The following is a 26,477-nucleotide window of genomic DNA, read 5'->3' on the forward strand; positions in this document are numbered from 1 at the left end:
CAACAGGCCATTGAGCTCCAGTCCAAAATGGTTCTGTAAGGAATATGAGACTTTGTGACTAATAACTAACACACAGCAAAGGAGCTTCGCTTCTATTCCTCTCTCCCACTGAACAACAAGCCCGAATGAGAAGCATATGGCGTTATGGGTCCTTTGCGTGTGCACCTACATTAGGAGCATTCAGCCAATCACGGTCGCTCCGCAGTTCTGCCTCATTGGGGAAGGATCTCAAAACGGCGATATATAAAAATCACTTCGAACACCTTTGAGAAGATGATAACCTGCCACTTACTGGCATGGCTATCAACAGAGAGCTCTTCAATCTCCATTCTCAGGCCCTAAAGGGGCAGTTAGCTTGACAGTATTCATACACTGAATGACGGCCGCAGGACAGCTGCAATAGCCGTTCTTGACCACTCGGGGGCAGTGTTAACAAAGCAAACCTAAAAAAAAGACAGAAGTACAATATTTATTTGTCTGAGCACTGAACTCTTCACTATTCGACTTCCAGTAATCAGATGGATACATTTCTATGCTAATCATTTCAAGTAATACTGATGTCAACAGAAGCGTCAAAACGAAGGAATTCTTTAAGGGAGGCAGCAGTTTAATTCGTGGAGTCTGTGTATGTGGTTATGACCCGTACATATTACTGCCTCTTGACCTTTGGCCAGTGCTCAGACCTCAGACAAGCCCTCCTGCTGGTTTCAGAGGGGCTGAGGAAATCATCCATCCCGCACGACCGGAAATCTCCACGCTGATGACCAGGGCTGCCACACACACCACAGCCAGAGAACAACACATCTGCTCAGGGTACAACACTGACCCACCCACGTCAACAAAAATAACACCACTGAATGAAACATTCAGAGTCAGAGCTGTGGCTTAGTGGTTAGTTTATATGCAATCATACACTCTTAAAGGTGCACTATGTAAAATTTTACAGTAAAATATCCAAAAACCACCAGTCCAGTGTTATACATTTTGTTCAGTTGAGTACTTACAATATCCCAAATAGTTCCAACTATTTGTAAATTGTGAGAAAATTGCTATATTAACCAAGGAGCAGGGACATCTGAGGGAGTCGGCTGTTTTTTTATTTTGGCAGAAACGCTTTACTCTTCATCCTTGTGCAACATGCGTCACAGCAGCCACTGAGCGAACGAGTAATGTCATAACATCATTTTCACACACTTAAATGTATCTGATATGATAAACAGAGATGCGTTATCTCATACTCATGACCGGAAAAAAGTGGAAGCGGCGCCTGCGACTCATCCCGTCATAATAAAAGTCCTGTTGCTTGCGAGCCTTGTGTTTCCGTAACAATCTCTCCAGCTCCACAACACTCGGTCCTGCTCTGCTTCATACTACAGTAACGTTAATAACCGCATCCATGAACATGATTCCTGCCAGATTCCTATCCTGATTCTTTTCCACCGGCTGTGAGGTGAAGACCACGTCCCAAGATTCTGCACTTAAACCTGGCGTCATCAAATTACGCCTTTGTTTTGAATAGGCGCCCTCTAGCGGACGGAAAAATGACAGTGTAGCTTTAAAAGTAATAGTTATTTATTGGCAACGATGGTTGCACAAAGAACCGTTTACCTCCATGCAACCTTTCCATTGCTCAAAAGGTTCTTTATAGTGGGAAAAGGTTCTTTAGATTATTCAAATGTTATTCTCATTAAGAAAAATGTAATGGTACTTTTAATAACTCTTCACTGAAAGGTTCTTCAGGGAACCTAAATTGGTTCTTATATGGCATTTCTGCAACAACAAAAAAACCTTTTTGGAACCTTCATTTTTAAGTGTACACAAATGCAGCTGGTCACATTTCAGTTCCACACTCCTTCATAATTTCTATCGTTTCTCTGCTGTTTGTATGAATAAAAGCGGCTCAAAACACACAAGTAGTGCGAAATCATTCATCTGCTACCAATGAATTTAGTGATAAAAGCACTGGGGTTTTATAAAAAGCATGCATGAGGTAAGCAGTTTTTGGTTTTTGTGAGATTTTGTTTCTGATTTAGCTGTGACCCGCCTCTGACCTCCCAGTGAGAGTGGATCGCTGCGGGGTCTGGCATGAGAGCTCCTCTACTGACTGTCCCAGAAACCATGCGCCGATACAACAGGAATACATGAGCATATGTGTGTTTTCCCTGGCCACCTGGCTTTTTCAGAGTGGGTCTGAGGGAAGGATTAGAGGGGTCTAGGGATGCTCAAGGCCTCTTTAACTCACAGAAGCGCTGAGGTCACGACTGTTCATTACACCTCATCACACACAGCAGTGGCTAGTAGCGCTCACTCTGCCGCTCGCTGCCTCTGCTTTTCTCTGCTAAATAATCTTGGTCCTTGAGTAACACCTCTTTACTTGTCTTCCTCTAAACCTGACTTCCCAAATAATAAAAGCGGGGGAGTGCGGTATATCTGTGACCACATTTCCATTTGATTAGAAAGATATTGTAAGCAGACTATATCAGGGCTTGCTACCAATTTCTACGCCATGTTTCAAAGTCATAAGAAAAGGAAATTCTAAATTACAACTGGAAACAAAAAGCTATTAATCAGAATTGAAAAGAACTTTAATTTTAATATACAACTTTATTTAAATTGTCGTGCTAGTAGCATAACCAAAATAATATATATATATATATATATATATAATCCCTTCCATATCATTCAAAAGTTTAGAGTAAGAAGACTTATGCTCAGCAAGGCTGCATTTATTTGATAAAAAATATATATTTAAATTTAAAATAATAATTCAAGCACCATGGTATTTACAAGGTATTCCAATACCTACAAAAAACATGGTATTATTACTATGCTACCCCCCCCCCCCCCCCCCAAAAAGTAAAAGCATAGATAATAATGTCTGCTATTACAAACATTTTTTTAAATCTCTAGTATGAACTAAAATGTATATATTGTGCATCACTAGTAAACAGATGAATGAACCCAAACCCACAGTCCTCTTCTCTATTCTCTCAATGATGCTTTAGAAATGGATCTCAGGAGCAGCGCACACACACACACACACACACACACACACACACACACACACACACACACATACACACGAGAACACCTCACACCTCCTCTCACTCCCTCAGCGCTGATCTGATATAAATAGCACTCCTCTGCTTCTCCAAAAATCTCCTCCACACCCCTCCGTTCCCTCCTTCTCCTCAAACCTTTCCCCTATATTGCTCTCCCAACCCTTCCCTCCCCATACAGCGGAGATTCCAGACAGCGGTAGAAAGCGCCTCCTCCCTCGACTCAGCCTTATCACAAACACTGCCAAATGCCAGGCCTGTCCATCACTGAGCAAACGCTCCACCACCCCCGCTGCATCATGGGAAGGTGTGGATGTGTACAAGCATGTTTGATTATGAGGCTGCGTGTGTCTGTACTTGTATGTGTGTTATGTGAACTCTGTTATATGTAAACACATGGGAATAAACAGAAAAAAGCTCTTTGACAAACTATATCCACCTCAAGACAAGTAGAGGAAATGTTGATACAAATGAATAGGATTTTCAGTATTTAAACAAACCACTAACTCTTCTGGATGTACCGATATTCAAATACTAGTCATTACAAATAAGTCACTAATATTTTTTATCTTATGGCCAATAAATGGCCAATATTAAAATTCTATACAACTACAAATAAAACAACAATAGAATTTAGAAGTTTTAATGCTACAGGTGAATTGAACATTTAAATGAAAGATTGAAAATGGATATTCATTTTCAGATTTGCTAAAAAAAAATTGTGTTATTAAATTATTTGTGTTTTTAAAGATTTCTTGCAGGTACGTGTTAGATGATGCCAAAAGTAATCTAAAATGTAAAAAATAAAGGAGGTAAGAATGCATAATTAAATATTCAAAATCTCATGGTAATTATTTCAATTTAATCTGATAACAAAATAAAAATATATACAATATCACACACACACAATATATATATATATATATATATATATATATATATATATATATATATATATATATATATATATATATATATATATATATATGCGCTAACTCAAATTGAGTAGCTTTTCTTCCTTCTGAGAATGAAGGAAGAAATATATCTAGGGAGCATAATATCATAACGACTTGGGGTTTTTTGACCAGTGACAGCAAGTAACCACCTAGCGACTGTTTAAAACATTCTGAGCTCCTTAGCAACTGCAAAGAAACCATGCCATAGCATCATGGCAGCTGTGTTTCATAGATGAACACCACTCACAAATCTAGTTAACCTCAAAATTCTTTCCGATGCGCAGTCTTGTTAATCAGTAATGTTTGTACAACACCTTCATTGCACACAACACGGCCTGCAGAATGGGATGAATAAACCTGCAAGCATATGGATGGAGGGATGATGAAGAAAGAGAAGGAAAGATTTTATCAGGGAAGAAAGGAACACAACAAAATATGTTGAAGAGGGAAAAAAAGCACATGAACAGTGGGCATCCCATTCAGTCTCTCTCTCGCACTCACAGTTAAATATGTTTTATAACGCAGTTAATAGATCATCAGCCAGCAACTGTTCCCATTGATTCATTATCGAAGCCACATTACAGAAACATCCTAAGCCGTTCAGTAACCATGGCGATTTCCATTTGGGATCTGAAAGATTTGAGATAGGAAGAGTAATACAGCTCCAGAAATGAAACTACAGCTAATTTCCACTAACATTTAACACTCTAAACCTCCATCTTACCATTGGACGTTGGAGGACCTTTTTCCAGTGGAAAAAAGCAAAGTTGGGAATGATCTCATACTGATAGCAGAGCTCCAGGCTGCTGTCAAGCCGCCCACAGCCACAGACAGACCCACCAGCAGCCCACGCGCACAGACAGAGAGAGAATGGATGAATGAATGGATGAAAGAATGGAGCGCAGGCGTGACAGGGTGATGAATGGAGAAGTAGGCAAAGAAGAGAATGAAACCAGCTGTTCTTACCTGAAAGAAACCAGGGGGCATGGGTCCGCCTGGCATGCCGTCGTTGGGGGGCATGTTGCCCATTACGGGGCTGGGGGCTGCCGCTGCACTCTAAGAAACAGAAAAAGGGAACAAGTTAGTATAGAGATAGAGAATTCGTCAAACCTGATGCAATACTAATATTACACTAATACCACTTTGACATGAGATAATTTTGTCCTAGAGTTGCACAAGCCACAATTATTTTGTTTCAAACAGAGATCCCGATTTTGGAAAGACAAGAGACAACTAAACAATCTTTATATCTCAGAAAACACAAAGCTGTGTGGCTGAAAAGACACAAAGCTGTTTTGAACATGACAACTGCTCAGATTTAAATGTTCTGGTGTCATTTTGCCAAAGGTTTAATAGACACAAGCATTTAAATCAAAATGCTACTTTAAGGTAGTCTAGAAATCTAGACGCACCCTAGCGGCAGCAAATTTAATTTGCCCGCAAGTGTCGTCTAGGCACTCTCAATACCCCTCTGAGCTGTATTCCTCAAAATCTGGACGGCCCAATCACATCGTGTATAGAGTCGGCGGGCGGGGCCATAATGACGACGGCCGAGTTGCGTTTGCGTGCTCATAGTAAACACAGAAACTGGCGAACGGCGGCGGTCTTTCGAATCAGCTCTGACCGCGACTCTGGAAGACTTGGAGTTAAGCTTTTCTCTGAGAAAAGAACAAAGAACGGCACTGAAGTCAGCAGGGAAGATGTGTTCGGAGTTTAGCCGACCAGATACGGTGAATGTTTAATCTATCAACAAGCTCTGTTTCACCTTCGTTGCTCTGGTTGGTTGTAGCGCTATCCTATCGCGTGCAGAGGCAGTTTGAAAGACAACCGTTTATCCCGCCCCTCGGATTGAGCCCTGTCTATGGTGAGTTTCCAGACCAAACATCTTGATGTGGGTCTGGCTTGTCAGGCTAACTTAAAGGGTAAGTTCACCCAAAAATGAAAATTCTCTCATTATTTACTTACCCTGATGTTGTTCGGCACCCGTACAACCTTTGTTAATCTTTGGAACACAAATTAAGCTATTTTTGTTAAAATATGATGCCTCAGAAAGGCCTTCATTGACACTAATGTCATTTCCTCTCTCAAGACCCATAAAGGCACTAAAGACGTCGTTACAAAGTCCATCTCACTACAGTGGCTCTAAAACTATTTTATGAAGCGACGAGAATAGTTTTTGTAAATGAAATAACGACTTATACGTATAGTGATGGCAGATTTCAAAACACTGCTTCGCGAATTCAGCAGTTTGGCGGTTTGATACGTGATCCGAAATCATGAATCGATACCCTGATTCATTAAGCTCCGAGGCTTCAGGAAGAATTGTTCTGAAATCGGCCATCACTATGCAAGTCGTTATTTAGGGGTTTTTTTGCGCACAAAAACTATTCTCGATACTTCATAAAATGATTGTAGAGCCATTGTAGTGAGATGGACTTTGTAGCGACGTCTTTAGTGCCTTTTATGGGTCTTGAGAGAGGAAATGACATTGGTGTCAATGAAGGCCTTTCTGAGCCATCAGACTTCAACACAAATATCTTCATTTGTGTTCTGAAGATGAACAAAAGTGTTACGGGTCTGGATCGGCATGAGGGTGAGTAATTAATGACAGAATTTTCATTTTTGGGTGTAACCCTTTAACAAAATAATACACAAAATATCAATGTTTCAAACCAGCATTTATTAGGAAATAATCTCATTCAATTCCATTCAAAATATGGGTCATATTGTTTTAATTGGTAAATATTACATTAATTAATATATTTTTTATAAAAATATTTTGATAATATAAAAATTCAGCTTTGAATCACAGAAATAAATTACATTGTAAAATATATTTATTTAAAAGTCTTTAAACTGTAATAAAATTTTACAACATAACTATTCAGGTAAATGTGTTATTCACCCATGACAATAATATCAAACCGACCAAACACAGAAGAAATTAAACGTTCATTTGTCCACCTCAATCTATAACTCTTACGAAAAAACTCTTCAACACCATGTTGAGCAGACACAATACAACTCAGACCACACAACAATCATTATGGGCAAAATTTGCTATGTTGGAGTTTGTCTAATTACCACAAACAAAGCTTTTAGTTGTACAACCTCGCTACACGGCTCTTAAATGGAGCATAATGTAAGAATCAGTGTGTAGTTAATGTACAAGTAAGACCACTCTCGGTAAACCTGCACATTCAACACGGAGAGTGTTAACACGAGACGTTTATTTGCATCAGAAAAACGCTTGCACTACAGCATGGCTCTTGTGTATCTGTGTGTACATACTTCCCCTCGTAAAAGGAGCATAAAACAAGCAAACAGAGCGAGAGGAGCCTCAAGTGGAATCTCCTGAGCTAGTGGAACACTTAGAGACTGGGGCCCCTTTCCTCTGCTGGCCCCGTTCCCCCCTCTTCTCTCTCTCTCTCTCTCTCTCTCTCTCTCTCTCTCTCTCTCTCTCTCTCTCTCTCAAACCTCTTTAACAGTCTGCTGCTGCTGGGGGCTTGTGTGTTTGCCAGTCTGCCCTGTTCTACCGGAGAGAGAGTGAGAAGATAGGAGACGAGGCACATTGTGCGTGTCTGTGTATGTGCGGGTAAAAACGAGAGGAAAAAGAGACTAAACAAGGAGTGAAAGGGGGAAGATAAAGGAAAAAGCAGGAAAAGAGAAAGAAAAGGAGGATTAAAGAGCGAGAGCTGGCAGTCGGCTCACACACTCCCTCCCCCTGCTGTAACTCAAACCTCTCTACAGTCGTCGTACAAACAGCCACGCCACCCGTGACCTCACACACATAATACTCGAACACACATATACACAAAGTCACACGGCATCTCTCTCATACACGCAGAACCCTTGGGGTCGGTGGGCGGGGCTTAACAAGCATGACTCCACCCATATATTCCAAAAACACACACACACTAGGACTGGATGATATATTAATATATTGGGATGCTTTTTATTTGTCAATTAAACTTCCTTTGACTACTTTCACAATCCATCCTTGTCATGCATCTCGCAAATGACCGTGATTATGTCATATACCATAAACTTCAGTCGCAAGAGAGATTCAGTGGATTCATTTCTATGAAGCATTCCAAATAATTGTATTTGAATCGATTCCAAATTCTGATTCACATAATTAAACATTCGAGGTTCTCATGTCCATGAAATATATTCAATATTCAAAATGATTATGCTGCTGGCGAAATAAAATCATAATGATTTTAATGTGCTTTTTATTAGGCCATTAAGTTTTATAAAGAAAGTGCCATTAGTTTCACAGTTCCTCCTCGTCTTGTTTCAGAGAAGTATGAGAGTATTAATTAAAACTAAAAAGTGCCAATAGATTTGGCAAGATTGATTAATTTCTGTACATTAGTTCAAACTGTCCTTTTCAATGAATTAATTCCAAACTGAATGAAATAATTCACTGATTTGTTTGCATAATCACTGTTAAAGTCGGCATGAAATGAAAATTCACTTATTTTCTAAATGAATGTTATTGATCTTATTGTGAACAATTCATCCATGGATAAGTTTAATTTCTTACAATATTTGTTGACATAACTTGATCTTCCGGTGAATATGCCAGACTTCTCTCAGGTGACGTATGCAAAGCTTTTCCAACCATTAGTCTGCTGATTATAATAAACTACAAGTTCACATTAAGATCTCTCTCTTTTCAAATCAACAATCGATGGATTAAAGTCTCAGCTCTACATTTTTGTCTTTATTGATAATACGATCCGTCGCTAATTTTATTGCATCGTGACTTTAAACCTCACGCAAATGTGCTATTAGATTTGACACACACAGTATATATATTAAAAATGTAAAAACAGTATCTAAAAAAATGGAAAAGATTCAATATTCTTCCTTGTGCTTGATTTATCCAACAAAACATAACAAAAAAACAGAAGGCTATGGGTAACAAGTCCTGATTATTTTTTTACTTCTTGCAATAAAAACTTAAAACCAACTTGGCAACAATAAATGATTGAAGAAGAAGAAGAAGAAGAAGAAGAAGAAGAAAAAAAAGAAAAAAAATTGGAATTCGACAAAAGGTTGAAAAATATCAACATATAATATCCTAGCATCATCATCCAGCCCTATGATATGCAAACAAGGGCTCTGAACCGGTTTAAGAAAAAACACTTACTAGGAACATAAAACCAATATCAAGTTTAATCATTATGATCAGAAATGCTTATTTGAAATAACCATTAACAGGTTAATAACATTACTTTATCATTCTGTTTATTCATGAATTCAAATAATATGGTCTACGCAAATGTGAAACTGAGTGAGTGAAATGCCGTGAGTGAAATAGCCTTGCTTAGCTGTCAAGTCATCATAAGTAACTCGGAATGGCAAAGCCTGGCATTAGCTTTTGGATCTCAGAAGTTTTTCAGAGGAGATGTCACCAACTGTTAAAAAATTACATTTAAAGGTGGGGCAAGTGCTTTCTGGTAACCGATGTTGATTTCAAATCACCAAAACAAACACACCCCTATTTTGATAGCTCCACCCCACACATATGTAACCCAGGCAACGACTATGGCGGAATTGGCTGTGCTAGCCGTCCGAGGGTATGTCTTCGTCAATAAGTGAAAGCAATGTGTGTTACTATGGCAATCCAGGTCGAACATTCAGTGAAAAAGTCATCCCTTCCATCCCAAAAACACAAACATAGTTCTCATGAACAACTCCATAGCACGAGCACGACAGTCCAACTAACGAATATATTACAATTTTGACCAGATTGGAGGGTTATATCGATCACTAAACAAAGGAAATAAACATATATTAGGAGTATATTATCTTTTATCGGACACACTTTGGGAGCTGACGCTTCAAACAGACAGGGAGAGGGTTTAGACGCTCCAGGCTTAAACAGTGTGAAAATGAATGGGTAATTGTAATAGCTGAAACGAACGACAATACGATCGCAAATGGACAAGCAAGCAAACATGACAAATGAGCATATTCAAGCAAAAGCCAGCATATAATTAGTTCTGTGAAACAAAACATAACCAATGTTACTCGCCTACAGAGAAGAAATAAAGCAACCTTGGCCTTCGCTCCTTGAGTTCTCTCCAGCACTAGAAAGCTGATACATCTTGCCTGATCGTAAGCCTTCTTTTGTTCCACAGACATCTTCCACACTTATTTTATTTGTCTGCCATTTCTCTCTTTCTGTCATCACTCCGCCAATGTCTGTCCTGTGTGTCGTGTCTTTTAAATAATGACGTGCACTGAGCGCTCTCTTCTCGCCGTCTTTAGTAGACATGCCCCTTTCTGCTGATTGGCTACAATTTTGTTTTGGTACTCTGCGCGAGACATTTTTCAAAGCATTTTTGAAATACCACTTACCCACCTTTAAATGTGTTTTGAAACCAGTGAAAATTGTAGGTTAGTGTAGAACTGCTACTATTCAGGAATTTTAAAAAAAATATATGGACGACGCGACATCATCCGTTTCCGCTTGGCAGAGTTGAAGCTTTCAGGCGGCCTGCACGGCGCTGATATCTTGGGACAGAGTCTGCGCAGTAGAGATTTCGGGACTGGAGTTGCGCAGTAGAGAGCAGGAAGTAGAGCAGGAAGTACAGCGATCGAGGTGCGAAAGCTTCAGTTTCTGAGAGGGGTGCTGCAGGGTTGGTTCAGACACTTACTTGTGTCATTACATTATTAAAGGACAACTCTGGCGAATTTTTAAGTTTATCTTGATCATTATATCATTGTGAGTACAGTCTATAGAAAAAAAACGAACCGGATTGGTGCTTGAAACACGGAGTTATTACAGTTAATGCCCAGAGCCCCCACTCAGCTAAAACGGCAGCTTTAGGGGCATAAACGTAAAGGGCGTCTTTGTGCCTCTTAACAGACACAAAATGCAATTAAAATGTCTGTCCAACATGAACAGGTCCCTAACACGACAACGAGATGCGTTTAGCCACTTAGCCATTGTTCAAATTCACCTGTTTTAGCCGGCTAGCTGTGTCTCACGCTGGAGTCCCGTAGGAACGCAGCGGTAGCCGGAAAGTCGAGAAGAGCATCGTGTTTATGAAGAGGCTCTGCTCATCGGCTCGTCTGTCCTCAGTATTGAACGTGTCCGAGAGAAATAGTTTTCGATTCTGTACGGCTGATCCGATGAGGACTTCTTGGAGAGGACCGCTGCTCGTTCAGTTACTCGCGCATGCTCGTATCAGCTGCTTGTGAGTTCATCAGATCTCTCAGCAAAACATGACTCAGTTCAGTGAACGGTTGGAGTTACAACATATAATTCAAGACATTAGTTTATTTCTATTCAGAGGGACTGTCACTGATGTCAGAAAGTGAGTAATTAAAATAACTTCTGTGATCAGCGCTGATTTGAGACGCGAACCGTTTAAAACGATTCAGTCCAATTTGGTGACCCGGTTCGCCCGGTTCACTAAAAAGAACCGGTTAAAAAGAACGATTCGTTCGTGACCAGACATCACTAGAGTGATGATCTGATCGGGCTCACGAGTGAAGAAGAAATTGTTCATGTTTGTGCCTTTCCGAATTGTAAAAATTTGCAGCGAACACTTGACTAACTTACACAGACACAACAGAGCCGGGCCAGTTGAAGAAAAATGCCATTCCGTGGTTGAAGACAGGTGCAGCCACTGTGGAGGTAATGTAAACTTTATGTATCCTTCCATTTGGGCACACACGGCTTGAGGAAAGATGTGCAGTAATTTCAAATAATTTGCTTTACACACACAACGCTCTTACAAACTGGACTGGTTATCACTGCGTTCCCACGGGACTTCAGCGCGAGACACAGCTAGCCGTCTAAATCAGGTGAATTTAAACAATGGCTAAGTGGCTAAACGCATCTCGTTGTCGTATGAGGGACCTGTTCATGTTGGACAGACATTTTAATTGCATTTTTGTGTTTGTTAAGAGGCACAAAGACACCCTTTACATGCATGCCCCCAAAGCTGCCGTTTTAGCTGAGTGGGGGCTCTGGGCATTAACTTTAATAACTCTGTGAGTACAGTCTATAGCAAAAAAAAAAAAAAAACGGATTGGTGCTTGCAACACAAAGATATAACAATCAAGATAAACTTACAAATTCACCGGAGTTGTCCTTTAACATTTTACCAAAAATCAAGCTTAGTGGAGTTGGAGAGGTTTTTCACTTGGCGAATGGCAGAAATGTGTCTTTTGTCAGTCATTAGAAAAGCCGCATCTGAGGCAGTAAGTGCATCGCGTTATGATCAACTTACGGGTTACAGAGTTTATGGTAGCTATGTGGGCGCTCAGTTTTTCCTGTCGTTTAATACATTTGGCCAAAAGTTTCTGTTATAAAAGATGAAGCACTATGCACTAGGCTGTGACTAGGTGGCAAATACCACTCTTCTCCAATCCTCAAATACATCAAACCTTTTGGGTAAAGAAAGTGTGTTTTTTCAAAGAATCAGTTCTTTATTTTTTACCCTTGCACTGCAAACAAGCAGAGACGGACTCCAATGTGTGCACCGCAGCACTTCAGTCTTGATAGAGGTGGGAGGAGCTACTCTGTGAGGTTTTGTAGACAGTTTGAGGATCCACTGGAGATAGAAGGTTTACCTAAGCTCTTGTAAAAATACAAGGCAAAAAAAAAAAATTTACAAAAATTATGGTCTTTTTACTATTTTTCGAATCAAACCATTTTCGGAATGGTGTTACACAAGGAATGCATGAACAGAAACGTTAAAATACTGATTCTACTCAGAGTGAACAGATTGATCCCCCCCACCCCACGTTTTTAAGCCCTGACGCAAACACTCAGGAAGATGGACTGAGATTGAGTTTGCTCAACCCTGCAAACAAGCACACACGCACATACATATTGTGATACTGGCGGCTGGTACCGATCCAATACTCAAGGGATGTGAGTGTCTGTGAACAGGGTCTGGTTCCCTGTTCCGCCCGAGATCTGTGGCTCTTATAGAGCTGTTATACAGCATCACCCCCTGTGCCATACACACACACACACACACACACACACACACACACGCCAACCCAACCAATCCCAGCTAACACAGCAGTGCAGGGGGCGTGTGGTGAACCGTAACCCGGGGCGACCAGAGAGTATTAGTGCTCTGGCTCCAGCTCTTTTACGAGGAGAGAGACTGCGGTGGCTAGATATGGCTTCACACACACGCTTAAACACACACAAAGCACTGTGTATACTGCGGACAGAGGGGAGGGACACCAGAACTGCAGTGTGTGTGTCCGTGTGTGTGTGTAACTGTGTGTGTGCGTAAACCTAGTCCTGCTAGTAAGATGCGGCTCTGTTCAGGTGCATAAAGAGAGAGTGAGGAAGAGGGGGAGAAAGAGGCCTCCTTCGTCTTGTTGCCATGACAACTCCGACCTCAGCTCTCCCTCTACAGTGCCATTAAAACCCTCAGGCCGTCAATCATCCGCCAGTAGGGAGAGTGTGTGCGTGTGTATGTGTGTGTGTATGCATGTGAGAAGGGAGGGACCAAGCTTTTCAGCGCTCGTCTCGTTGCTCACTGATTACTGCCATCATCTCATCAACCCATTAAACAGCAGCTCATTTCGGTATACACACCTCTACACCAGCCACTAAATAACAGTACTCATGTAAACATAAACATACACACACACACGCTCTCTCTCTCGGGTATTACGCTTCAGCACGGTACTCAATACCCGCTGCACGAGTAAACAAACACTCGAGCATGCTCGCATAAACACTTGGGGTTTACATCTCAACACCAGTTGCAAAAGTAATATTCCACACCAGTTTACAGAGCTTGAGAATATAGACACACGTGGCTCTTACTAAAAAGTACTGTGAGTGAACCATAATATGCTAAGAGAATCAGATTGGAATTGTGTGACTGCTAAATTAATTTACTTTATGGTGAGAAGAATACAAAAAGTACTAAAGCATTTATTTAAATAGTATTCATTTTATTTTATTCTTTCCCTACTCAACCTTATTTTAAAAATCTCACATTCCACGCTTGCACGGAATGGTGGTCCATTTTCCTTTTCCCGAAAATTATAATTTTAATGAGAATTTTAAATATTCATTTTGGACATAAGTTTGAAATGTGGGCATATCTATATTTCAAAGTATTATCTTCATAGTACTGTCCAGAAATTATGTTTTTGCTGTTGTATCATACCAGTGTATGTTTTATCATTATTTGGTCTCTTTTTTTGGTGTTGTTTCTTTGCAACATGTTCCTACACACTACACTCCCACTCACAAACACACAGCTCTTAAGCAACTATTCTTAATAAAAAATAAAAAAAACATCACCAAGGCTGCTTCTCTCATTCATTTACACTTCAAGCTGAAGTCACGTCAATTAAAACTTTGCATATCTAAATGTTATCGGGCCGAGAAGTGAGACCTGTGGCATCCCTGAATGCCTGGCTCCTGTAAATAGTCTCTTCTTTGAGGACGGACCTCCAAGCAGCTGTGCAGGTTATTAAAAATGAATCAGCAGGCAAAGTGCAAAGTGGGAGGCGAGAATCAGACCCTTCAGCTCAGTCCAGCATCCTTAACCTTTGCACATCTCCTCCTCTTCAACTCTCTCCTGATGGCATTCTCTCTGGTGGCTTCCATATCCTCGCTTTTCTCTCATTCCTTTCGCTCTGTTGCCATCTCTCTTGTACTCTACCGTGCAGCTGGAGTTGAGTCTATAAAGATTAGCTGGAAAGACCTGCATGCATAATCAAGCTGAGGACAGATGTGTCGTTAAGCGAATGGGAGATGTGCGTGTGTAAGAAGCTGTGAAGGAAAGTGAAGTGAAAGTCGGTCGTGAGGTGAGGCTAGTCCACTAACTAAAGCTGCTCTGAGCAAAGAGGTACAAAAATCCTGTAGCTGAACTTTATGGGCCTAAAACCTGTTTCTATTAGCCTATAAATCTAGACGCACCCTAGCGGCAGGAAATCTAATTTGCAGCCAGGGTCATCTAGCAACTCATTGTTGGCTTGCGAGCTGGAAAAACCAAACTCTGTTCAGGCCAATCACATCGTGTAAAGAGTCGGTGGGCGGGCTTAACATAATGACTGCAGGGCTGTGATGGTTGCACGTGCTACTTGAAAACAAAGAAGCTGGTGAACAGCGGTTTTTCGAATAGGCTTTGGTCATGACTTTGAAAGACTTGGAGTTAAGCTTTTCTTTGAGAAAAGAACGGCACTGAAGTCATTCTTAAAAAAGGATGACGTTTACTGAGTTTTGCTGATCGGATACAGCAAAAGTTTAATCTGTCAACCAGCTCTGCTTCACCTTCTTTGTTGCTCTGGTTGGTTGCAGCACCATCCTATTGCGTGCTGAAGGAATTTGGCAGACAAGTCATCCTCCCCCTTGGATTAAGCATTTCCAACATTGTGTTCCCAAACTTCATATTGATGTGTTACACCCTAAAATGTAGCCTGCTTAATGTTTGTTTTTAGTTATAAGTCATATGTGTACCACCATGGAAAGAATAAAAATAGCCAAAATAAGACAAATAGACTAGGGATGGCGAAAAAACAAAATATCTTCTTGACCGACCACCGAGAGTCATTAGCCGGTTGAAACCGGTTTACCGATTAGTTTAAAATATGCTTTAAAATAATAATATTTGAAATAACAGCCATGAGCCGCGCCTGCAATTTCGCAACTCTGTCGCATCTCTCTATGATCTCTCTGCCGCTCTGCCTGCCGCTCTCACACACACATACACACACACACACACACACACGGTCCTGGCGCTGCCGCCTCGCTTCCACTCGTCACTTTCTTAGAAAATTCCCTACAGCGCAAAACATTAATCCCGCAAACGTGGCGCCAAGGAGCTTGTTTGTAATCGACAAACAAATGGCTTCTTAGTTTCGAAATGGTTTGGGTACAAGGTTATCGCGTTGAAAATAAAGGCATTTGTCTAGCGTTAGTAGCTCATTTGTAACGTTGCTGCGGCTCTTTTAAGAAAATGACAGCTCCGAAGAGACGGCGCTTTAGTTCGAGGCAGTGCTAACAATAATAAAGAAAGATGATGATCAACACCTTATGTGTTACCACTGAAATGTAGATGTAATATATTTCCAAATGTAAGCCCATCGTCTCTATAGTGTTCTAGAGTGGAGTGTTTTAGCCTGTTTACTTTTTGCAAACCTTGTGAGAGCGCAAACCCAAACGCTGTGACCTCGCGCCAAATGTTTTTGTTGGTTTATTAAGTACAAACAGTAAACAAATTGAGTGTGAGGGATTTGTTCACTTCACACAAAAAGATTTTGGAATGAGATGACTAACTGTAGTAGCGTTTAGTCCACTGTCTATAATAGCATAATTTAGAGATCACTTTTTTTTAACCGACAACTTTGATCGGTTAACGTTGATGCAGTCAACCATTGGTCAAACAGTCATCGGTTAACATCCCTAAAATAGACAGTCACTAAATAGAATTAAACTCAAGTTTGAGTAAAATTTAAAGTTTAAGTGCTGCCGTATGTTCCAATATGACCAGTCCATTTCCTCATCATCACCTGCATGTAGAGCCAGAAGAAGCAAATGAGAACTTACACGCACTATGAGAAGATTCGCATCCGTGCACTCACCCGAAAGCGCACACGTCTCACAGCACGCAAATATTGAGTTCTCTTTCAAGTCTTGTGCTTGAACGGACAAACTCACACAAAAAGTATGTCAACATGTCCATCTTGATGAGTGTCCAAGCAGACATAGTATGTATATGCCTTAAGTGAACTTTATACAGTCAAGAAAGACGACGCATATCCCTGCATTAGGTCTTAAAGGGGCATTAGCCTTTACTGCTGTCTGGTTAATGTCAGACAAAAGATAAGGACATCACTCACTGGCTGCTCTTGACTTAATAGCTTTTGTAAGTTTAATAAGGATTTATCTTTCATTTAAACAGTTAAATATGCAGTTATTTTACATTTGATTACTTTATTCAATTTCTGTACCTGAAAACTAATGTTAGACCCACCTGAAAAACATTGTTTATTTTATTAGTATCTTTGCTCGATAGTATTTATTTGTGCTGGTACTTGTATTTAAGTTATTTGTTCTTATTTTCTTTATTTTTATTTGACAGTAGTACTTTTTTTCTGATTACAGCAAATACCGAGCTGTACCGAAACTGTGAACCTATGGCTAAATGCAATGGTTATAATAATTGGCATAATTTATTTCGGTGTTTCCGTTTTCGGCCTTGGGTTTCCTCTTGTTCGGTTTCTGGTTTCAGCCAAGAATTTAATAAATTTCGGTGCATCCCTAGCTTTGGACATCCTTTGAAATATCTTAAAACTGAGAGAGCCATCATTCTCATTCCCTTTTACTTTCGTCAATACAAATACAATCCTCATCCTTTATCGGATGGAAGCGCATGTATCCCAAATCTCCTGCAAAACAGTTGCTAACATGTAACTTTAAAACGTGATATTCCAACTAGTGTCAGCAGATTAACCAAAGATGAAGCCAAAGCATGTTCTTCTGGTCCTTATATTCACTTTAGACCTGCGGCCTGAAAACAGTTTTAACGCAAACACGTCAATGTCCCCGAGCAAGTCCGTTCACAGGAGCCTCACTTGCCAGTGAACACTGACCCACTCGCTATCACCTTCCACAGATAAGACAAGGAGATAAACACCTGTTATGGGAAAACACACAGCAGATTCCGTCTCAGCAAACTTAACTCCGGCACTGTGAACTACTGCTAATGAGGCTAACGTGCTGAAGTACTCTAACAGAACAAGAGACAGAGAGAGAGAGAGAGGGAGAGAGGTGAAAGCCAGGCCTTGTAGCCTTTCATTAGGCCGGTGACAGCCCCACAGGGAGAATACTATGTCACAGACCTCTGTGAAACAAAAGAAATGAGGGGACAGAAACGGCTGCCAAGACCACACTGCTAATTGGAGATAATTAATGCCATTAATTAGGCACTGAGAGGGAGGGAGGGTTGGGGAGGGAAGCAGTTATGCAGAAGAGAAACAGGAGAGTGACGGAGAACAGCACCGGGAGCGCACAGAAGAGTTTCTGGTTTGCGCTCACAGTGTTCAATTCCTCTGTGACCCGGGTAAGAGGGAGGCCATGGCACCTTAGAGCGCACCTTTTGGCCCGCGGAAAATCCGCAATGCAAAATAAGGCAGTGCACTTTTAAACTCGTAGCTGAGGGGAGTGTTACAGGCAATGAGCCAGCTAAAAGAAACAAGGCAAGACTAAAGGCATATTATTTACAGTAACACTGGTTGCTCCCTCAGTCCACATACATTCCTGTGAACACATGAGTTTATGTAAGGGATAATCCTTTGCGGCGGGTGGTTCTTTACCTCCACATTGTGCATTAAAATTTGTAAATGCACACTGCACAACTAGCTGTGGATTATCCCGCATATACCACCGTCATTTGCCAGCATTGACAAATTAAAGCTATTATTGATGTTTGCAGCGCAATATTTGACCAAAAGGGTAAAAATGACGGTTATTTTCGTCTGTTACGACTTTAGTTCTAGAATTCTGCCTGCTTGAAATCAGATGCATAAAAGTAGTGTGTAAGGCTACATTTATTTGAATTAATGAACTATAGGGTTTAATTGAAATCAATTATTGAGAAAGAGAAATAGAGAGATGTGTGTATGAAACTACAGCATCGCTCTCTCAATTAAAGGAGTATTCACTTTAAAAGCAAAATTACCCCATGATTTACTCAGCCTCAAGCCATCCTATATGACTTTCTTCTTTCTGATGAACAATATCTGAGCTATAATAATAAATATCCTGATGCTTCCAAGCTTTATAATGGAAGTGATGGGGTCCAAACGCACATCCATCCATAATAAATGTACTCAATACGGCTCCGGGGGCTTAACAAATGCCTTCTGAAGCGAATAGAAAATATCCATATTTAAAATGTATAAAGTAAAATATCTAGCCTCCACCAGACCGGCTTCCGTATTCAACTTATGCAGAAAGTATACTGCCCTTTCGTAGTTCAAAACACTTACGCTAGTGATCCGTCATGCCATTTCCACTTTTTACGCATACATTTTTAAATATGGATATTTTACTAATAAAACTCGATCGATTTGCTTCAGAAGGCCTTTATTAACCTCCCTGAGCTGTGTGGAGTTACATTTATAATGGATGGATGCACTTTTTTGAGCCATTATAATGCTTGGAAGTGTTAGGATATGTATTAATATAACTCAGATTGTATTCACCTGACAGAGGAAAGTCATATACACCTAGGATGGAATAAGCTTGAGTAAATCATGGGGTAATTTTCATTTTAAAGTGAACTAATCCTTTAACAACGAAGCTGTGAGTTGAATTACTTTAAACCCATTGACGTTACCCTTGCTGCAGAGAAATATAATGTAGCAATTCAGTAGCAAAGTTATTTTATTTATTTTATAGTCACAGGGCAGCATTAAATTTCTGTGCTCCTGAATGCTTCTGTGTGTACGCAGTGTGATCTCCAAACACTGTGTGCCAGTGACGTACAGAACCTGTCAAAAGTTTGGAAGCATTACAACATTACAATTGACACTTAAGACTGGAGTAATGACGCTAAAATTCAGCTTTGCCCTCACAGGAATAAAGAACATTTTAAAGTATATATTCAAATAGAAGACAGTTTTTTTTTTTATCTATAATAATATTTCACATTATTACTGTTTTTACTTTATTTTTTATTAAATGAATGCAGCCTTTGAGAGCATAAGAGACTTCTTTCAAAAAAAAAAAAAAGTAATGTTCCAACCTTTTGACAGGTACTGTATGTGTATGTGTGCTTCAATGAAAACAGCACAGACGGTTTTATTGCACACCTTCCAGCCAATCAGGATTGAGAGTATTCGAGAGTATTCAGAAGGATCATGATATAAACATGAAAAACATATCATGTGGATTCCACCAGCTGACACGTGTGACAAGATGTTTTATTGATATTGAAAGAAGTCTTATGATTTGCTCTATATAACAAAGTCATCAATAATCTTCATTTAAAATAACTTTTATAAACAAGAGCCATTTAGTGTACACATTTACCATAGCGATATTAAAAGTTCTGATGCTTTGTTACAAAGTAGATAATAAAATGTAACTTTTTCTTTTTTTTAAATTGCAGAAGATGTTTTAATAAGTTTAGCAGAAATAAGTTAAATCTTATTTCATATCTGATTTGTGCATTTTCTTGTGTAACAGATCTCTCTCAGATGACAACCAACATTACCAACAAAGAAAAACTACTCAACTACTTAACTACTTAACTGTTTTGACATTGAAAAACCTGTCGAAATATCTAACTAACTGAGAAATACTTGAAGGCTCCGTGTCACAGTTTTTACTAAATCTTTAAATATTTATCTTTCGTAATGAAATAAGTATGTTTTCAGACGTAACATTCAATTTAACAGGTATTTGAATTGACTACTGAAATGTTTGGTATGGTGACACCCTATGCCATACTAAATCAAGCTAAGAGGCACAGCCAGAGGGACAGAAAGAAAAATATATGACGCTCATAAAACTGACACATTAGGATGAGCCTGCTAAACTCAGTTGTCACCTAATTTCTAGTAACTCAAACCCTACAAACCCTGCACATTGAGGAAAGCCTTTGGCAGGCACACTCCTCCTTACACACTGACCTGAGCCCAAATGTGCAACAAATCCTCTTCGTGCTTTTGAAGTGACACACGAGCCACTTTTGTAAAATTAATATGATGAACAATGTGATCCTTTGGGATACGAGGTCACTTCAAACTGCAATGCTTGGGCTAAAATACAGAACGACTTTAAAGGGTACATAACACACACACAGTTTCTACCAATCTCATGTTAATCTTGAGTACCTATAAAGTGGTATTTAATCCTTCTTAATCCTTTTATTATATTTATAAAAGACAGATACGCTGAACTGATTCTTTCCGAAAACACCCGAGCTTGTGGAGGCATGCAATGGGCAGAGCTAAAGAGACACAAAATGGCATTATCCTTGGATGACTTTCGATTCACTATACGTTCATGTTGTTTACATTATATTTACTTACGCGCCGACTGCCAACAAAACACAAAGATTTGATGCAGTTTCACTCAACACCAGCAGTTTCGACTCGTGACCGGGAACAAACAAACACACTTGCAGAACTCCGTTGCTGCTCCGGGAAAGCAAACTGCATCCACTGTTTCCTTAATGCTGGGTTAATTGAGAAGCTGAACAAGGTTATCTTTCCCTCACATCCAAAAACACACTTCTTTAGAGACATTGTTGTTTTTTTGGTCTAAAAACAAAATAACAGCACTGCCGACGGCTTCAGTAACCCACTGACATGTACATGCTCATCCAGGAGAAGTGCCCATACAAGCAATTCATACTCGGAAAAAAAAAAACTCTTGTTTTTTTTTTGGCCATGTTTAGCATGAGAATCTAACTCTTTAACAGTGTAAATACGTCAGAATGCCTGACATAGCAGAGACTTTGCTACACTTGCATCTCGTGAGTCTTCCTTGAACTTCAATGACCTCTCTATGACCAGAATCATTTGGACAAGCACACGTTTTAAGCGACCGGATTTGGTGTGGAGCCTTCTGTGTGCGCCAAGCAAGCCCTCCACTAATGTCCTCAGCAGGGTGCGAGCACACAGGTCAGATAAACAACCGGTCACAACACCCCTTAATCCAGTGTAAAGCCGGAGCTCGCCCCGTAAAGAGTGCAAGAGCTCAGAGGATGGGCTGACAGGGCAGCCGACACAAACATCTCAAGCCTTACTGATCATACTGGTGGTCTATGAAACTGCCTGCGTGTAATATAGTGCTAATAGCAACAGGGGGCGCTCTGTGCAGCAAATACACTTCCCTGCATTATTGAGATTTTGATTTCATGTTGTAATGTGTTATCTGTAAATAAATTAAATGACCATGTTACTTGAAATTATCCAATTATATTTGTAAATAAACAATTAATCCTCTGTTCATCATTTACTCATCCTCATGTCTTCCAAACCTATGGCTTTTTTTATTCTGTGGAATTCAAAAGAATATATTTTGAAAAGTTTATTTGTATTATTGTTTGTTAATACAGTTGTTTTTGATCATATATATATATATATATATATATATATATATATATATATATATATATAAAAATATATTCTTTTTTATTCTTTTTATTTTTATTTTATTTATTTATTAGATTTATTTGACATGGACATAATTACATTGGACGAACCATATGCATTACCATACATACCATTTCACAGAAGAAAAAAAGCCATACTGGTTTGGAACAACAAAATGATGTCCATGGGTGAGCAGTTCCATCATTTCTTCTAGAAAAAATCTAGCACTAATACTTTAAGAACAAGCGTCTGGCATTTAAATCTTCTTTGGCCCCGATGAGATACTGCAGATAAAGAGCGTGGAGTTGAATAAAGTTGTCAGGGCTTCCTCTCGGCAGCTGGCAGCCTGCGAACAGGCACTTGCATGTCATTGGGGCAACCTGCACCAGCGTCTCCATGAATAAATAACAACACACCTCAAAATATCCCTGCAGGCCATGCCAAACACCACAGCACATACAGCTTTATCACTCCCTCAATGTCATGGAATTTCATCCCTCACTCCCTCGCTCTCCTCCACTGTGTTGGTGCGTGCGAGACAGCGTTACGCAACGAGAGGCAAAAGTGTGTGTGTCTGAGTGTGTTGCAGGGTGTGTTAGGCATTAACTATACATTTAGAGTGATCTTTGTTTTCCTTTAGATGTTTAACCCCTCCCCTCCCATCAATGCTCCTTTTCCCGTCCAACTTCTGGATCTGATTTGGTAAAGCTCATGCTTGCACACATGGTGAACGTTTAAAAGAACTTCCATGTCATTTGCAATCATGTCTACGCTGACATGCTGCTGTAAGAGTATGGTTGCTAGATGCCCAAAGCTACAAATCATTTTAACAGCATATTTTCTACACAACATACAAAAACATTTCCCATTTAGTGAAACATCCAAATGGCATTATAAAAGCATGTTCTTGAGAATCATCATGGAAAACCAGTAGCCTCAAAGTATACCGGGAAAACTCTACCTTTCTAAATGTTATCATTGTAACCATAGTTACTGCCACAACACCCCTGTAAAATCATAATACATTTGTATGAGATATTTGTGAATCTTTTGTTAATGTTGATATTTTTTTAATGCTGATATTTAGTTAATTGTCATTACATTTCAGTGATGAATAGAACTAAACCAAAATAGTTTCTTGTGGTTATATAAGCAATATCATCAGAAAGTATTATTAATTGTTTTATACTTTTTATATACGGTACGTACAGTATGAATATTTTACATTATTAATAATAATAATAACACCACCACCACCAACAATGACAAAACAGAACTCAAAAAGTAAGTGTTAATATAATATTTATTATATAATAATATTATTAAGGTGTTGTCATATTATCGTTCAAAAGTTAAGGTAAGTACCATATTTTTTTAATTAATACTTTCATTCAAGGGTGCATAAACTGATAATGCACAGTAAACTGTTTTACATTGTAACAAAAAATATTTTTATTTATACATATTATATTCTTATAAATCTGTTTTCTTTATAATCTGTTTTCAACATCAACAATAATAATACGTTTTTTTTATTGAGCAGCAAATCAGCATATTAGAATGATTTCTGAGGGATCATGATTAAATTGTAATAATATTTCAAAACTTTACTTTAATTTAGTTTTTACTAAATTTTTGATCAAATAAATGCATCCTTGGTGTAGCGCAGGAGAATTTTGAACAGTATATTAAATGTATATTAGTGTATATTATTAATATAAATCAATAGTAGCTATCACATTTAGCAGAAACAATGATTACCATGGTATATTTTTCAAAGGGTCATGGCGACGTAAATATAATAAACAATATAACACAAACAATGACAGTGCAAACAGTCTGACCTAGACCCAGAGACTTTAAGACCCAGGGGATAGTCGTAGCCCCTAAAACAAGCTCTCTCTCTCTCTCTCACTCTCACACTCACACACACACACACACACACACACACACACACACACACACACACACACACACACACACACACACACACACACACACACACACACACACACACACACACACACACACACACACACACACACACACACACACCTAAGAAAATTCCAAGCTCTCCCTCCCCCCTTCCTCCTCTATGCTAATTCCGTGAGTGAACGCACAGGCCGCTGAGTCCCAAGAGAAGGAATAGTGTTGCTTGCTTTCACCCTTCCCTCTCTTCCTCCCTCTATGGTTTCTCCCTCCCCCTTTTGAACACCCCCCCCCCCTCCTCGCCAAGAGGGGATGGGTGTCAGCAGCTTGCAGAAGCTGTTGCCATGGAGATGGGTCCTGTCTGCTCTCCGTCCCCCAGGCATCCCAGATCAAGAAGGCAGAGGGGGGAAATGGAGGGATGAAAGAGTGAGAGAAAATAGAAAGAGTGTGCAAAAAAAAGAAAAGGGAAAGAAACAGTGCAAGAGAGAGACTTTAAACTATATTGGTAGGGCCGATTTTTGGCTAATTTGAGTTTAGCCACTTTGGCCCGAAAACAATTAAGTGCTACTCCACATTTGGTCAATACATGTAAACTAGAGTAAATATCAAGTAAAAAAGGTTTTTAATAATACTAGAAATTAATATAAGTACTATATTTTTAATATATATATATATATATATATATATATATATATATATATATATATATATATATATATATATATATATATATATATATATATATATATATATATATATAGTGTTGTAAGAAATGTATGTAATGTATTACAATAAAACAATCAGCTGTCAGCTGTTAAATTTAAATATACAATTAGATAATACCAATTTAGGTCAACCAATTACCAAACAATGCTTCATATTGTTCAGTTTGTGGAGTAAAAGGTTGCATTAGCAATTAAAGAAAAAATACTTAAGCAAAACATGGTCACGTCAAAATGTCTGAATAAATTTGGTCCCCAAATTTGTATCAATTGTACCGGTAGTCCCCTGTATGAAGAATTTCTGATTATAATGTCACAGTTTACTTTATTTATGGACTGTGTCTGTGTGTTTGTGTTTGTGTTTGTGTTTGTGTGTGTGTGTGTGTGTGTGTGTGTGTGTGTGTGTGTGTGTGTGTGTGTGTGTGTGCTTTGTGACATATCAGGACACAAGTGTGTATAATGACTTAAGTATGACATTGGTATAACAGAAGAGGGTGACTTATGGGGAGATTTCCCAATGTCTCCACTTTTCAAAAGGCTTATAAATCATACAGGATGAGGTTTTTTTTCTTCATATAAGTAAAAATGCAGAATGTTTCCTGTGATTGGTAGGTTTAGGGGCAGGGGCAGTGTAGGAGGATAGAAAATACGGTTTGTACGGTATAAAAACCATTATGCCTATGGAATGTCCCCACAATTCACAAAAACAAACATATGTGTGTGTTCAAATTGGGATTATGTTAAGATAATGATCTGCTGACTGAACATTATCCTGCTTACATCACACCTATTTATCAAATAAATAAATAAAAGGTCATTAAATATTTACAGGGCTTTTATTGTCTAAGAATAAAAAGACTGTGGAGTGATACAAGAGACCAGCATCGCATTTTAGTAAATCGGCTGGTCAATTAGCGTCAACCATTAGTGAGAAAATCCTACTTTGCTATGGATGATGGATGAGAAATGAGACGGCAAAACATGCTGGTGAAGGAAGTGTGTCATCGTAAAAGTATCATCGGTTTTCCAAACCAGCCAGATCACATATCAAATGCTGTCGTGCTGTCAAATGGCACTGTTTAATTGGCTTGCAACCCTGTTACGCCTGTAAACTTGCGCACTCTTGCTCCAGAAGTTCAATGCGTCTGTTTCCAGTAGCTAACAGAAGTCAGTCGCGAGAACAAAAGGGGGTTTCCTGCTCTGGCTTAAGGGGGAGATATGTCATAACAGGACATGAGAGATGTCACTTTAAACTCTGAAACACACGGAATGAGAACAGAGGAGGAGGAGGAGGAGGAGGATGAGGAGGCGGTCTGGCCTGAGGTAAAATAACAGATGTCTTTGTCCGCTGACTTCAGACTATCATTTAGACTTCCATTACATAAACTGTGATACCTCAAACCGTCATTTGCGCCCCTCAGGTGTTTGGCGCTGAGGTAAAGCAGCTCTAGGAAGTCACTCCATTTGCCTTTCGCAAGTCTGAAGCAATAACTCCTGTGTGAATATGAAGTGAGCGCATTAATGGCTGATAATGCAGGGGCTGGGAGGTCTGGTGTGAGATAACGGATGACTTTTGCCTGTGTATGGCCAGCTCATCTGTTCCGTAATTGAACCAATCAGAGCCTCTGCTCCTCAGTCACCTTCTCTGTCACCATCAGAGGAGAAAGAGAAAGAGAGAAAGAGAAGAGAGAGAG

The 26,477-nt window shown here is 39.5% G+C and overlaps 1 protein-coding gene across 3 annotated transcripts in view; it reads right to left on the minus strand.

The window, feature by feature from the left end:
- zgc:110158 (uncharacterized protein LOC553590 homolog) overlaps positions 1 to 26,477 on the minus strand; it is an 86,901-nt gene that overhangs the window by 13,941 nt on the left and 46,483 nt on the right. For all 3 annotated transcript variants that reach the window (XM_067452481.1, XM_067452480.1, XM_067452479.1), the window contains exon 5: positions 4,982 to 5,071. In XM_067452481.1, coding sequence (XP_067308582.1) covers positions 4,982 to 5,071 — 90 coding nt within the window. The remainder of the gene's footprint in view (positions 1 to 4,981; positions 5,072 to 26,477) is intronic.

This window comes from Pseudorasbora parva, chromosome 9 (assembly GCF_024679245.1).
Source record: "Pseudorasbora parva isolate DD20220531a chromosome 9, ASM2467924v1, whole genome shotgun sequence".
Classification (NCBI taxonomy): domain Eukaryota; kingdom Metazoa; phylum Chordata; class Actinopteri; order Cypriniformes; family Gobionidae; genus Pseudorasbora; species Pseudorasbora parva.